Genomic DNA, 16325 nt, shown 5'->3' on the forward strand with positions numbered 1-16325 from the left:
TGGTTTCATCTCTAGGTATCAGAGTGTAACATTGTCCAGTTTTCTAGCCAGAGGTGTCTCCTGTTGGATATGTGTGCTGTGGCAGGCTGGGCCACTCCACACACATTCATTAGGTTCTCCAGCATAGACATGGACTCGACTTCAGAGTCTCAGGTCCAGGTTCGGAAACCAATTCACATGGCACAGGCATCACATCTCTCTTTGGTGTTTTGGCATTGGTATTAGCATTCCCATAGCATCAATCATGATACAGCATTGAGTTCCATATTGCATATATAAGCTGGTGCCCTGAGAAAGGACTGAAACACTGCCACTTTCAGACAATTACTAGAAGTAAAAGTCCTTTTATAGGCGTGTTTATGTGTATCTCTATATCACCTGAGCCCCCTTTTTTTAATAAAGTGTCACATGCTTCAGACACCAGCTCTGTGAGGGTGTTTTTTTTTTTTTTTTGCTTTAGGCCTACAAATCTTCTATTTATCATAATTTATACATTATACATTTATAATAATTTAATAAAAATGGGAAATACCTGCCAAACACAAATTAATAGCAACATATCTGTACTTACTGATATGAATTATACATAAGCCACCTTTTGTCCTATGAACGAAATGGGTTAATTAACTATTTATGTGCTTTGGGTAGCACCATTGAGGTGCACTGCTATTTTCATTTCACATATTTGCAAACACCCCAAAGAAGACCATCTTGTGGTAAATTCTGAGTCTGATGAATCTGATTATGAACCAAATAAGAAAACTGCTATTAATATTCCTCCAAGCAAGATATTTACATCAAAAAATGGTGAAATACAGTGGTATTCATCCCTAAATATGCACCAGGCAAAACTCTGTGCAGAAAACATAATAAAGACAGTTCCAGGGCCCACTAGAATGTCAATAACCTGCGACAGACATCAAGTCAGCTTTTTAGCTGGTAATGCCCAATTCAATACAGAAAATCATTCTCAAAATTACCAATCAATAAGAAAGCTGTGTTTTGTTAAAAAAGTGGAAGGAGCTGCGTGTCCTTATCCTGCAACATCACCCCCAAAACAAATTTCAAAATGTAAATTATAATAAAAAATAAGTAATTTATCAATTAAAACAATTGTATTTTATACGTGTCTTTGTAATGTACATAAAAAAAGGTTTAATATGCATTTTCTAAAAAACAAGTATCCTTTTTGAGCCATGATCTGTGAGAGGTAAAGAACACCACTGCACTAAATATGGATTGAAATGTTTAGTAATGAGTATAATAATGAGATATAAACAATGTTTATTAAGATTTTATGGTTTAGTTGACATAAACATATCATGAGTATAACACTGAAAGCAGCCACATTTATAAAAAAAAACCCCACAAAGACAGGGTAAGCATGGCAGTTGAGGGAGGGCATGGATTTTTGCAATATGACTGTAATGTCTGTCTGTGTTTTCCCCTTGTTTCTGTCTGCCGTCTCTCCCTGATGTTAATTGTTGACCCCGCCCACCTATCTGTTACCATGGACACTAATTACATTCATTCTCTTCCCCAGGTGTTTTGTCTTAGTCCTTGTCTGTCTCTGTTTTGTGATTGGTTCTCGTTCTCCATATATACTCTGTCTGTTCACTTCAATGTTGTTGGTCGCTTTTGGTGTTGGTGTGTGCATGTCCATGTTCCCGTTTCCTGTTTGTTCCGCGTTGCCTGCCTGTTTGTTTGTGTTTTGTTTAGTAAAAAACTTTAAACTGCATTTGGATCCTCACTCGCCTTTGTCTCACCGTGTCACATCGTGACAGAGCGACCAACCTCCAATGGATCCAGCAGAACTCCTGTTTTGCCTACGTCAGGAGGACGCCCCAGTTGAGGAGTACACGGAGGTATTCTTGGACCTGTGCAACGAGGTCAACTTCGATGAGAAGGCGCTCAAAGACATTTTTAAGCACGGACTAAGGGAGATCCTGCGGTATTTGATGCCGTCTACCAGAGAAATAAAGACATTCTCGGAGTTCGTCAACTTGGCGTTGCTCCTGGACGGGTCCACGCTGAGCGTGAGCACTGTAGAGACGGAAGCCGGCCGTAAGTATTTTTTGGGGGGGGCAGCAAGCATCGGGATCCGTGGGCCACAGAGTGGAATCAGCCACGGACGCCCGAATGCTCCACAGTGCCTCCGCCCAGACCAGTCCCGTGCACATCCGTGATTGAGCCAGTTCCCATGGCTACCGTACCGGCGAGCTCGGCTGAGGTCCGTGCTAACCGGCTGGTCTCCAAACTGGCGGATACCCCGATGAGGTCGGCTCGGGCGGCCGGCATCCCTAAGCCGCCAGCTGGACCAGCCGGGTTGCCGGAACCAGCCGGGTCGCCGGAACCGACCGGGTCGACGGAACCTGCCGGGTCGATGGAACCTGCCGGACCGACCGGACCGACCGGGTCGACGGAACCTGCCGAACCGACCGGGTCGACGGAACCGACCGGGTCGACGGAACCTGCCGAACCGACCGGGTCGACGGAACCGGCCGAACCGTCCGGGTCGATGAAACCTGCCGAACCGACCGGGTCGACGGAACCTGCCGAACCGACCGGGTCGACGGAACCGACCGGGCCGAAGGAACCGACCGGGTCGAAGGAACCTGCCGAACCGACCGGGTCGACGGAACCGACCGGGTCGAAGGAACCTGCAGAACCGTCCGGGTCGACGGAACCGACCGGGCCGAAGGAACCTGCCGAACCGTCCGGGTCGATGGAACCTGCCGAACCGACCGGGTCGATGGAACCTGCCGAACCGACCGGGTCGACGGAACCGACCGGGTCGAAGGAACCTGCAGAACCGTCCGGGTCGACGGAACCGACCGGGCCGAAGGAACCTGCCGAACCGTCCGGGTCGATGGAACCTGCCGAACCGACCGGGTCGATGGAACCTGCTGAACCGACCGGGTCGACGGAACCGACCGGGTCGACGGAACCTGCCGAACCGACCAGGTCGATGGAACCTGCCGAGCCGACCGGGTCGACGGAACCGACCGGGTCGATGGAACCTGCCGTACCGACCGGGTCGACGGAACCGACCGGGTCGACGGAACCTGCCGAACCGACTGGGTCGACGGAACCGACCGGGTCGATGGAACCTGCCGAACCTGCCGAGCCGACCGGGTCGACGGAACCGACCGGGTCGACGGAACCTGCTGAACCGACCGGGACGACGGAACCTGCAGGGTCGACAGAACCTGCCGAACCGACCGGGTCGACGGAACCTGCAGAGTCAGCGGGACCTGCCGAACCGACCAGGTCGACGGAACCTGCCGAACCGACCGGGTCGACGGAACCGGCCGAGCTGACGGAACCAGCCGAATCGGCCGGGTCGACCGAAGTGACTGAGTCAGAGGACGCCATCATGACACCCAAACTACCTGAACTCTCTGCCTGGCCTGAACCTATGCATGTTTCTGTTTTCCTGTGTTTTGCTTCGCTGGACTTGTCAGCCCTTCTACCTCCTGTCCCTGTTCATAGGCCCAAAGCACCACCCTGGCTGCCAACTCCGTTCTGGTCTCTGGCTCCGCCTCCAGCACCACCCTGGTCTCTGGTCCTGCTCTGGCCTCCGGCTCCGCCTCCAGCACCACCCTGGTCTCCGGTCCTGCTCTGGTCTCTGGCTCCGCCTCCAGCACCACCCTTGTCCCCGGTCCTGCTCTGGTCTCTGGCTCCGCCTCCAGCACCACCCTGGCCTCCGGTCCTGCTCTGGTCTCTGGCTCTGCCTCCGGCACCACCCTGGCCTCCTGTTCTCCCGGCGCCGCCCTGGCCTCCTGTTCTCCCGGCGCCGCCCTGGCCTCCTGTTCTCCCGGCGCCGCCCTGGCCTCCTGCTCTACCGGCGCCGCCCTGGCCTCCTGCTCTGCCGGCGCCGCCCTGGCCTCCTGCTCTGCCGGCGCCGCCCTGGCCTCCTGTTCTCCCGGCGCCGCCCCGGCCCCCGGCTCGGCTGGCGCCACCCCGGCCTCCTGCTCGGCGGGCGCCACCACTACACGAACCCGACCCGCCCTCCCACCCTGGTTGCGCCTTCGCTCCACTCGCCTGAACTGGGTTTTGTGGACTTGGGAGCGTCTGGAAGCCGCTCGTTGGGGGGGGGCTCTGTAATGTCTGTCTGTGTTTTCCCCTTGTTTCTGTCTGCCGTCTCTCCCTGATGTTAATTGTTGACCCCGCCCACCTATCTGTTACCATGGACACTAATTACATTCATTCTCTTCCCCAGGTGTTTTGTCTTAGTCCTTGTCTGTCTCTGTTTTGTGATTGGTTCTCGTTCTCCATATATACTCTGTCTGTTCACTTCAATGTTGTTGGTCGCTTTTGGTGTTGGTGTGTGCATGTCCATGTTCCCGTTTCCTGTTTGTTCCGCGTTGCCTGCCTGTTTGTTTGTGTTTTGTTTAGTAAAAAACTTTAAACTGCATTTGGATCCTCACTCGCCTTTGTCTCACCGTGTCACATCGTGACAATGACTCTGGTGGGGGTCTATCCTATGCCATGGGCATGAGGGGTATCAGAAGCAGCTTTATAATATCTTATTATTAACATCTGTATTATTACTATTATTATTATTATTATTATTATTATTATTATTATTATTATACTATTTATGGCTGTATCAATATTCCTATTATTATTATTATTATTATTATTATTATTATTATTATTATTATTACTATTTTTATTTGTCCTCTTCCTGATCCTTTATCCTCCCCCTCATTCCGGATGAAATAAGTATATTTGTTAATATGTTTATCATTACTACTACTGCTAATACTATTATTACTATTTGTAATTTCTTATTAATTGGAATTATTATTATTATTATTATTATTATTATTATTATTATTATTATTATTATTATTATTATTGCTATTGTCACCTTCCTCATACCCCATTTTCCAGTTTTTTTGTGTGTGATACTATTAGTATCTTCATCTTCATCATTTATTTTTCTCTCTTTTTTTTTACATGTATATATATTTAACTCTGGTTATGTCTGTTGTACTTCCCTACATGCTCCTTTATTCACAAATTTCCACTCCCACACCCAGTTACACTTACAGTTCTGCACACACACATACCCAAATCGTACTGGCTGTTATGTATGTTTTGTTAGTCTTTGTATTTGTATTTTGCATCTAATTTCTCTTCTGTAAATATTGTAATTGTCTGTTTGCATAATAAAAAATAATAAATAAATAAATAAATGCTTTATGGTTTTTGACACTTTTGGATAATTATACATGCCCTGGGTCAAATTGACCCAGGAACAGCAATGATGAACATAACAGGCTAAAGGCAGGTTAGCTCACAGATAAAAAGAAGTGATTATATTCAATATCATTAGATGTTTGTGATGGCAAACTTAATGAAAAGCAAGAACAGAATTTTGAACCATTTTCATCTACAATAAAGAACATTTTAGTCTTTGAATGATTCATGTTCTGTCCAAAGACTTTTTAATAGGTTACCCAGATGGGGTCATGGTTCAGATGTGATGACTTGGCTAGTAGTACTTGTCAGGTCCTAAATACTTCAGAGCGTATTATTGATAGTAGTGAAAATGAATTGAAGTGTTTGCTTTGATAGATAGAGCATTTTACCTGTTCTCCAGGGTGTATCACTGTTGCTGGGAGTGAGAGAGAGTAGGGGTAAAAAGTAAGTCAGGTTAAAAAAACAATATATTATAGCAGATGAAAACAGAGCACAGAAGAGGAAATATAATCTCACCAGTGTTGTCTACTGCAGGAGAAATGGGTGAGCTAAAAAATATGGAATGTTTTGAGTCATTGGGTGTATATATATATGTGTATATTTCAGAGATAAGATGTTAAATATAAAAAAAAAAACACTTCCAGTTGTGTTGTCACTTCCTTAATTATGGGAAATAATATCTGCTCTGTTGGAAGTAAATTCTATGTTGTAATTAAAGTTTCATAGATATTTAACATTTCTATAAAAAAAAAGTGTTATGAACTTCTATCTGCAACTTTATTCACTATGTGTGTGTGTGTGTGTGTGTGTGTGTGTGTGTGTGTGTGTGTGTGTGTGTGTGTGTGTGTGTGCATTCTACCTGGTCTTGGTCTCAGTTGCAAGAGTTGGTCTGATGCTTTGGATAGATGACGGTACATGGGCAGTGATAGTGTTGCTCCTCGCATCTGGCAGTGATGCTATTTATATGACATGAAGAGACAGCATATTCTGATGACTCATAGATAAAGGCGCCTCAGCGCCTTTATCTATGACCTTGGCTAGCTAGTATATAGTATATATATAGTATATAGTTTAGTTATTATTATTATTATTTAAAAAAAGTAATAAATAAAAAAGAAATAAAATAAAGTTGTGTCAATATGACTACAAATAACTTTTTATTCAATGGTTTTACATTTTAGTTTGAAGAACATGTGCTGTGAATTAAAACAATAAATAATTACATGCTGTTTGAGCTAGTGAAATATTTATACCACTATTGCAGGCTATTGTATAGGCTATGTAGAATTCATGCCAGTCATGTTATTTATTAAATACTGTGATTAGGGTGTGTGACGTTGAGGCAATGAAGGCAGAAACAAGTGCAGAATAGGTTTATTTACAGAATCTGCATGTTACTGGTATAATGTAGTGTGTTTCATTTTTTCAAGAGAACTGTTGTGCAAATGTATACATGTGTCAATGAAACATGGGACAGACAATGTTTGACCATTTCAATAAAAACAGTTTAACAATATGTGCACCGGAAGTGCAATGCAGTTGTGGAAGGATCTGCAAATGTGTAAGAGGGCTCAAAATACATTAGAGGAAGTCCACGTGTGGACAAGGATGGACGCATGCACACCACTCAGACAAACCGTCTGGTGAGATGGAGGAGAACCCGGCAAACCCGGCAAACCCCAAGACCACACAAGGAGAGCTTCCAACGCCAATCCAGAAAGCCCACCCCAGGGAGGAGTGGTCAAGGTTAGATGAGGATCTGGACAAAGTGCTTGGAGGGGTTCAAGCAGGATCAGTGGAAAGGAAGGTGGATCTACTGACAGCCATCACCTACAATGTGGCGAAGGAACAGCTTGGGGCAGTGCCAAAGAGAGAGAATAAAGCAAGATGAGAAAAGCAGGACAACAGAAGAGAGAGAAAGATCAAACAACTTAGGAAGGAGATCAAAACCCTGAGGAAGTAGTTCAAACTGGCAAGCACAGGAGAAAAGTTAGGAATAAAAGAGCTGACAGCCAGCCTCCATGAGCAGTTCATGAGTTGAGGTCTGGGACTCTAACAAGTACCAAAGAGTTGGTGGAGCAGTCGGTTGAGGAAGGATTCAGTGACCCTATAAGCGACGAGGCCCTGGAAGAAAATCTCAGGCTTCTCAGGTAGTTAAGAATGCAAGATCATCTTCGGCCCCAGGTCCAAGCGGTATATCATACAAAGTATACAAAAGATACCCTAAGCTCCTCCCAAGGCTGTGGAAGCTTATGCGGGTAATTTGGTCCAAGGGAACATTAAAACAAGCTGGAGAAGGGTGGAAGGGTGCTTTGTACCCAAAGAATAGGGAGCCACACAGATCAGCCAGTTCTGAACTATATCCCTACTTACTGTGGAGGGAAAGATTTTCTTTGCAGTGCTTGCACAGAGAATGTGCGCTTACATGACCCAGAATGGATATATTAACACCTCCATCCAGAAGGGCAATGTGGAAGGTTTCTCCGGGTGCTCAGCCAACTTATCCAAGAAGCAAAGGAGAAGAAAGGCAGCCTAACAGTTGTCTGGCTTGACTTCACAAATGCATATGGGTTTATTCTCCATAATTTGATTCAAGTTACTTTGGACTACTACCACATCCCACATAACATCCAGGGTATCTCCAGCACCGGAAAACAAGTTGAAGAGTGGCTGAAGAAGATCGACAAGTCTGGCCTGCCTGGAAAATACAAATGCTGCTCCCATGTGGGCTCCTCACTGTTTATGAGGTGCTTCTACCAACAGTTGAAGATATGGAGAGGAAGTCCAACCATCTTCTAAGGTGCTTGTTGAACTTCATCTCCATTTCTTTTTTGCTCTTCTTGTTTTCTCCTCAAGGTTTCGAACTTCATCTGAAACATTGAGGAAGAAACGAGAAGAGCAAAATCCATCAAGCTTGCAACTCAAGGTGCCTGGACGATGTGGAACCTCCCCAAGAAGACAAGCACATGGAGTGAACTGTAGTGGCTGGAGCCTTTCCGTATATCCGAGCCCTATCTACTCCGAGCAGCTGCCGCCATGACAAGGTACTGGCAGTGCTCGCAGACATCTGGGAGCAAGAAAGGAGGAAGAAACAACCAGCCAAAGTAAGACCATTGCTGAGCACCATTGCCTTTGTGAAAGAAGGCCAAAGACCTGTCCTCCACAGCCAAGCCAAGGAGGAAACTCCACTTCCCCGAGGCGGTACTGGCTACAACTCTAAGGCCCGATATCATCATGTGGTCTTCGGAGTTTCACATTCGTACTTTGTACGAATTCGTGCTTTGCACTCCTGACAGTCATCGGACCTTTACTTTGCTTCCTGTCTGCCTGGTTTTGATCTTGTTTATTCTTAAGTTGCTGAGTTCTCCCAGTTCTGTATTACCCCATTCATCCAGAATTTGGATTACTGGACTGAGTCATGTTGCTTATTTCTGCCTGCTCTGTTTTACCCCTTTAACTGGTATTTGGATTAATGGACTGTATTAAATTGTTGATATTCTGCCTGCCCTGCGCTAGTCCTGTTCTCTAGAATTTGGATTATTGGACTGTGTACTGCTTTGTTCTCTGCCTACTCTGCTTACCTTGGTGGTCGAGTGTTTGGATTATTTGTGGTTTGGAACTTTGTATTTGTTTCTATTCTAATTAAAGACTCTTTTAACTGTCTCCTGCATACAGCATTTCGGTCCTCATATATACTCCCCTGACATGACTGTTTTTTATATATTATTGTATTAAAATTAAAATTATTAGGTCTATTTAATAATTAAAAATTAAGTATGCAATCAATAATGGCTTTAGAAAGAGGATGACTGACCTGCATTCCCTGAGTCACTGGTGACGAGAGAGTTCTAAGGAAAACCACAGGAAATACTTTTAATATGCAGATGTGTGCAACTGCATAGGCATGTGGCTGGCTGTCTATAGATAAACATTAGGAATGTAACCAAATACATACAAATACATGAAAATTAGGTGAGGCAGACATGCAAAATTATTATTATAACTTCCATCAAGATCCTTAGCATGATTCTAAATGAGTGGCACCATATTAATTCAGTGGTTTGCTCCGGTTGCCAAACCTAATGACAAAGAAACAAAATAAAACAATATTTCTGCCATATTTCTATAGAAAAAAAAATGTTTTCATTGATGCTATTGAATTGATGCTCTATATACTGTAACTCACACTAAATGTTGTGCTCAGGCCAGCATACCTCTGCTGGGTTCAATTACAAGTATTTTGAGTGCTAAAAAAAGATAATGGCCCTGAATTACACCACTCATGTCCATGCCATTGCTTATTTGTGGGTATAATATACTTACAGATTTGGCTCTAGGAACAGGTGGTTTCATTCTAAAATGAATAGGAAAAAAACAGCATAATATGGAACCATTAAAAAAAATCAAAGTATGCATAACTGCATTTGGCACTTACAGGATTTATAGTATCAATGTACTTAGGAACACAGAAATGTACAAACACTTACACATATAGGGGAAGATCTCTTGCTGTTTTGGGTGGAAACATACGACCACCACCATAGGGTACAGAGGGGGGTGCTAAACAACAATCTGTAAAATAATCAAGTAAACAAGTATCTGCTGATATAAGTTCAGAGAGCAATCTGTATTAAATATACATTACACAGTCTGAGAAACTAACAATCTTATAAAAAATTTTTCTTATTAATACAGGTCATAAAGTATATTATAAAACATTTCCTATAAAAAAGTTGTTGCTCTTCAGTTGCCAGAAGTTATTGCTGTGGATTCACATTAACACAAATGCTTATTTGATAATGTGACGCCAGTGCCAATTCTGCTGCACTTCACCCTCAAATCTCCATGGTGCAGTAGAAACCACAACTACCATACTGAGTGCGGCTGCAAGGCAGGACAGAGAAAAGCAAAACTGGAGGAGCCAATCGGGAGCGGCTTCGAACTCCTCATCCTCTGCGAGTAGGTGAGCTAAGGAAGCCTGGATGAGCCTTAGAAGTGTTAGAACATTGAATGGTGAACTAATGGTGTTTCTGTTCTTCCATCCCTCTGTCCCACCAGATTCTCCTGACTGACTGCAGCCAGATCCCTCTCCACCTGCCAGCCAAGTGGCGATCCTGGGTTGACTGCTCACTCGTCACCTTCCCATGGCACTACTGCACCTTCAGATTCTCTCCACTCTGTACTGCTGCCTTCACTTGTGAACTTTAATAAAGGAGCTGTAAATTTTCCCTCTGCCTCCTGCCTTGTTCTATGGATACCATACCATACCATACCATACCATGGAGGCTACATAGCATTGTGTAATAAGTACAAATAACTCTCTGTATGTGACAACAATCTATATACTTCAAATATCAGGCCAACATGGTGGGGAAGCTCATTCTCACAGAAAAACCTCAACTAAGTCACCCCAAATCATGACAAAATGTGTTGTTGTCTCAAGAGTACATTTAAAATGGAACCCCCACTATACTCACTGTGCAGCACAATGGTGCCATCATCATTAGGACTGTTTTTCTTCAGTTGGACTTGTGGCTTTTATCAAGCTGTAGGAAATCATAAATAGCTACAAATACCAGTTTTTTGTGGAAAACCTTGAGTTCTCTTTTAGTAAGCTGACAATGAAAAGGAATTTCATCCCTTAGCACAACAATGACCTAAAGCGTATCCATTATCATCAATTCAGATAAAAGTCTTTGGGGAAACAGACTGTGTACAGGAAATCCCCTTGCAATTTGTTGGATCTAGAATGTTCTTTGCAAGAAATAGTAGAAAATATTGCCAAGCCAAAATAGTCTCTCTGAAATATCTTCCCCAAAAAAACTGAGTGGCTAATAAAATAAATAAAAAAAAATAACAGGTATTACAAGTTTTTTATATTTCCTTACTTTAATTTGGTCAGTAATAAAGTAAATATCGGGAACTTCTGGGACACATCTCTGTCAGGCCATAGTCTATACCTAATGTAGTAGTCTATACCTCATTATACCTAATGTATTGCCTCATCTATACCTCTCCATATGTGTCTGTCTTGGTTCGTCATTGTTTGTGTTGCATTCTTGTCATGTGTGTTTGTGTTTATTTTGTTAGTTTGCATCTTATTTGAATAAATGTGTAAGTCTGCAGAGCCAGCGCCGCCTGCGCCAAGTTCCCAAGCCTTATTTATACAGTACCTCTCCATATGTGTCTGTATTGGTTCATCATTGTTTGTGTCGCATTCTTGTCATGTGTGTTTGTGTTTATTTTGTTAGTTTGCATCTTATTTGAATAAACGTGTAAGTCTGCGGAGCCTGCGCCGCCTGCGCCAAGTTCCCAAGTCCACCACTCTGCCTGAACCTCCACTGGGTCTCCTTCACTGGGACCCTTCCCTTGGGATCCTCACCAAAGCCTGAACCAGTATGCAAGTTCCTCTTTCACTGCACTGTGTTAGCAAATAAATATGTTTGTAATGTGCACCTAACTCCTCTTTCCCTGTGCTGTGTTTCCATGTCCCCCAAATCTGAGTTCCCTACAGTGTAAAATCGTATCCTGTGTTTGGGTCTGGCTGTCAACCTACCTGGTGAAGTCATGACAGTAAACATGAGCTGCATTACAGTATATAAAGTTTTAAAAATGACCTGTTGTAGGTTCGACATATATGTCATGTGGAGGCTCTCTCCTGCTCTGAAAGACATCAACAGTATTTATACAAAACATTAGATTGTCTATTAAGTTCAGTAAATCTCTTATTGTGTTCTCAGCAGAAATATACTAGAAACTGAACTGACACATGACAATTTTTTTCCATTGTTTAAATTCTTTAAATAATTATAAAATATTTTACCTGTCCTTCATTTGGATCCAGGTAAACATCTGAAAGGTTACATTTAGATTAGTATTCAAATATTTTTATGCAACCATAATCATTAACGTGTAAGAAAGACCTTCTTCTAAGTTAGGAGCAGGTACAGCTGGAGGGCTCTTCCTAGGGGCCAACCTCTTAGTAGCCTGATCTTTATGGAAGACTTCAGGACCTTCAATATATAAGGAAGACAGAAATAAACAAGGATGTTAGAATGTACCCTTCTGCTTTATTATTGGCAATTCTTGACCATATTTCACTCATTAAATCACTTCAAACCATATTATCCTGTTTCAATTTTGTGGTTGCTCAGGAGCACACACGCACTTTTCTACAGTCGTTTTACTTCTAGTTAATTTTGCTAAAGTATTAGATAAAAATGTAAGATTATTTTTTCCGATCTTCAGTTAGAGTGGAGTGATTTAGCAGCACAAAGGTTTTTGTAGCTCAGATGGCTTTTCTTCCATGTTAATTGAAATGCTGATGGTTTAGTTTGACGCTATTTATGTTTACATTTTTTAGTTGATTGTGGTCTTTGTACCAGGGTGCTAGTTCCTCTTTAATTATTTTTCATTTAAGTGGAGCTACAATATCTAAAGAGTAGTGAAACACTGACTCTAAGTAGTCAGAAACCTGATCAAGTTCCGTGAGGTCAGACAGCGATTCAGTCATGGATGATAATTCTGGGAGACTATTGGTAAATCTCTATGCAGTAGCAGACATAAATGTACAGTAGGTTTAACATGCTGAAGTAACAAATTGCATAAATTGTGTCCAAGATGAGTCTGAGATAATTTTCTCAGAAAGCCTCCGGCTGTGGAAGTGTGACTATGTTTTCTATATTTAATCTGAAGGATAGAATGAGTGACCTTCATTATGAATGGGGAATATTATAATCTGATTAACCCCTACTGAATCTAAGGTGGACAAAACTGCTGTTCTCTGAGGTTCTTCTAATTTGTAAAAATGAATATTAAAGTCACCCACAATTAATACTTTGTCTAAAAAATAACTTGGTTTAAAATGAAGGAATTCAGAATAGAACTCAGAGGTCTGTGAATAGCAATTAGTGGAATTAACTCTATAGACTTATTTGTGTGTGTGTGTGTGTGTGTGTGTGAGTGTGAGAGAGAGAGAGAGAGAGAGAGAGAGAGAGAGAGAGAGAGTGTGTGTGTGTGTGTGTCAGACATGCTGATATACAGTTTCATGCAGATATTGTGCAACAAACTGCTGCCAAATTTTTCATTTAGACCTTTCCCGTATACACAAAGTCCACCATTTGTCTGTCATCAAAACATATACATCATGAATCAAACTAAAAATAAATTATTTTGCCATGTGAATGCTTTGAACACAATAGTAGCATGTCTGTGAATGTGTGGTTCACAAAGTCTTGGCCTGCCAAAATGCTTTTAAAAATGCATTTTCTGTTGAAATTAATTATATTATTTTTCCTTATATATATATATATATATATATATATATATATATATATATATATATATATATATATATATATATATATACGTATATATATTTATATATATATAAACCATAAACAATTTTTTTAAACTATAGATGGTTCATTTAAATGAGAATTTATTATTATTTCTTTATTATTATTATTATTATTATTATTATTATTATTATTATTATTATCTGAAAATTCTAATCTCAAAAACATACTGACCTATTCTATGGTAACAATAGAATAATTTGGCTATACATCTATAAATGTATTTTTCTTTATTTGTACATTTTTAAACCATTCTAAAATGAAGAATTCACTGTGACAATTCAACGTACTTTTACACATTCTGATCAATTCACCATGAGCTCCTACATGTTGAAAATGATTTTTATTTTTTAGAAACTAAGCATATTTGAATTTCAAGTTGAAAAGATCAATACATTGAATTGAGTCAAGACTAAGTTTAATATACAACAGAATGCTCATTTTAAATTAGACATCATAGGAAATGTGTTACGGGGGTGAGCCCGGTGACCTTATTAGAAGTGGGCACTGGGTCCAGCTCGCTTTCCAATAGTGAATAGGGGAACGTGGGCATGCGTCTGGAGCAGTTAAATTATGCGTGTGGCTGGACAGAGAGTGATGACAGGATAAATATAATTTGGTGAAAATATGATAAGGGGTAAGTGCAAGGAGAAAACTACAAAAATAATAGGGAAGGTGAATAACCGCCCTGGTAGGCTGGAGGAGAAATTACCTCTCAGTGCGGTTAGCGCTCTGATACAAGTTACCATCCTGAATCCCAACTGAAACTTTTTAGATATTTCTCTCACAGCGATGTGCGCTCTGATAAGTATTACCAAGCTATACTGGCACAGACTATTTTCGCACACCGAAACTCGGGGTCTTAAATAGCGGCATGCCCAGGTGTCGTGATCTTCGCTAATTATAGGCACGTGAGTGAAAGCCTATAAAAAGGCATGCAGTGGCTAGTTGTAGAATGAGGGTGATCCAAAATGTTTGCATTCTTCAAGAAATGTATTCAGAGGTCTGTGCCCAGTTTGAACAAGTTGAAACACTTGTTAGAATGCTTCTTGTGGTTTCTGTGCTAAAGCAGATTTTAGTGGTCAAAAGTAAGTCAACTTTTGTTGTTTTGAGTATTAACTATGTCCAACAATAATTTGGACAACATAGATCAGTGCTATTGTCAATATATTTTTACACTTGAAGTCAGCCATTTTTACCCACTTCTACTGGTTACTAAATAAAGCCTTTCAGATTTACATTTTATTTAATATTATCCTGTATGTTAATATTTTTATAAATATTGGCAGAAACATTTTCAACTTTTGTTGTATAAACATCTAATGTATGCTTGAAAATTAATTAATGTAAATCTGTCTTTCTTTATACACATGTAAAGGTTGAAGTATCTGATTTCATAAGCAGTTTTGACATTGTTTTGACAGTTTTGACATACATATAATATTTTCATATTATCTATTTTATACTGCATACAATCCATTTTATGCTGTCAGTCTTAATATGCTGAAGATGCCGAGAGCAACTTGACATAAAAAAACAAGTTCATTATCAAATGTGCCTTAATTCCTGCACATCCCTATCAGTAGCATAGACTTTCCATTAAGATGCTCCAGTAAGTCTGTCTAATGATGGGTAAGATGAGGAAAGGTAAAATCCTTGATAGATTAATGGGTAGAACTCATAGTGATTTATATAGCAGTAAGGAAGGAAGCTGGGATATAAAGTATCTTGAGTTAGTTTGACTGGTTGTGGTCTCAGCATCCTTGTATGCTTAACATAACACTAAAAGCAAATGTGTTATCTAAAGGGATGAGACACAAAGTCATTAGATATATATTTAAACTTGATTTTTTGACAGTTTTAACAATCTGAATTGTAAAAGGGTCATTTCAGGAGGTTCATTTAAAATAAATGAATAATTACAGATATTTATTAATATCACAATGTTATTAATTCAATGATCTTTCAATTTCAGTATTAAAATATAATGACAATATTTTTAAATCAGCTTTTAAAAAAGGCGGAAATCGAACCCCCAACCCTGGAGGTGTGAGGCGAACATGCTAACCACTAAGCCACCATGCCCCCCATTTTTTAATTAAAGGCTGAAAAAAGAATGACCATTTAAAATATAAGGTTAAAATAAATGCTCACATTTTCTGTTGGAATCAAGGTAGAACTCCTCTTGGTCAGGTAGTGGCTTAGGGGATTTCTAGAAAAAAGAGAGCTTCACTATCACTTTTAGGCATGGTAATCATAGGTTTTCCTATAATATATAATTCTTGTTTATAAAATCTCTTCAGAAACTAACACTTCAACTGTAAAGGCACATACACTTCTCTTAATAGTTAACAATTACCATTTTAGGGGTGATCTTGGCTGGGCGTGGTGGTGGTGGCCCTGCCTGTCTTTGAGGGTTTGTGGAGTTTGGAGTTCTCTCAGGGTAACCTACATACATAAACCAATATTTTAACACTCTATAAGAAGAGGCTTTGACACTTTTTGAAGTATGTGATTAAAAAAACCTTAGATTAACAAAATATGTAATGAAATTACAAAACAAGAAGTACCTAGGTATACATTCTCTTCTTCATGCCTATGCTGAACTTTGATAGTAGGACGCTCACAAGGAGGAGCTTCATATGTATCACAATCTTCCACATCCTACAGAAACACACACAGAGGCAAGCAGAAAACTTGGCAGACAATTTATTGTAAGGTTTTTCAGATTCCAAATGGTTTCAGGGTTTCTTCTTT

At 41.0% G+C, this 16325-nt stretch overlaps 1 protein-coding gene and 1 long non-coding RNA gene across 4 annotated transcripts in view; one reads left to right on the forward strand and one right to left on the reverse strand.

The window, feature by feature from the left end:
• The window catches only part of si:dkeyp-117b11.1 (SH2 domain-containing protein 6), a 63414-nt gene that overhangs the window by 11061 nt on the left and 36028 nt on the right, over positions 1–16325 (reverse strand). For both annotated transcript variants that reach the window (XM_027166983.2, XM_027166985.2), the window contains exons 5-16: positions 16139–16232; positions 15928–16016; positions 15723–15780; positions 12135–12224; positions 12035–12063; positions 11829–11874; positions 9699–9783; positions 9535–9565; positions 9026–9059; positions 6071–6167; positions 5728–5759; positions 5601–5626 (exon numbers count right to left, since the gene is read on the reverse strand). In XM_027166983.2, coding sequence (XP_027022784.1) covers positions 5601–5626; positions 5728–5759; positions 6071–6167; positions 9026–9059; positions 9535–9565; positions 9699–9783; positions 11829–11874; positions 12035–12063; positions 12135–12224; positions 15723–15780; positions 15928–16016; positions 16139–16232 — 711 coding nt within the window. The remainder of the gene's footprint in view (positions 1–5600; positions 5627–5727; positions 5760–6070; positions 6168–9025; positions 9060–9534; positions 9566–9698; positions 9784–11828; positions 11875–12034; positions 12064–12134; positions 12225–15722; positions 15781–15927; positions 16017–16138; positions 16233–16325) is intronic.
• LOC125138521 lies at positions 5619–10757 on the forward strand. Of its 2 annotated transcripts, none has more exons than XR_007137708.1 (3): positions 5619–5754; positions 10023–10174; positions 10270–10757. It is a non-coding gene; the product is annotated as an uncharacterized LOC125138521 (long non-coding RNA). The 2 variants fall into 2 exon arrangements; XR_007137709.1 differs by having other exon boundaries at positions 5627–5754; positions 9959–10174.

This window comes from Tachysurus fulvidraco, chromosome 14 (assembly GCF_022655615.1).
Source record: "Tachysurus fulvidraco isolate hzauxx_2018 chromosome 14, HZAU_PFXX_2.0, whole genome shotgun sequence".
In the NCBI taxonomy this organism is placed as follows: Eukaryota; Metazoa; Chordata; class Actinopteri; order Siluriformes; family Bagridae; genus Tachysurus; species Tachysurus fulvidraco.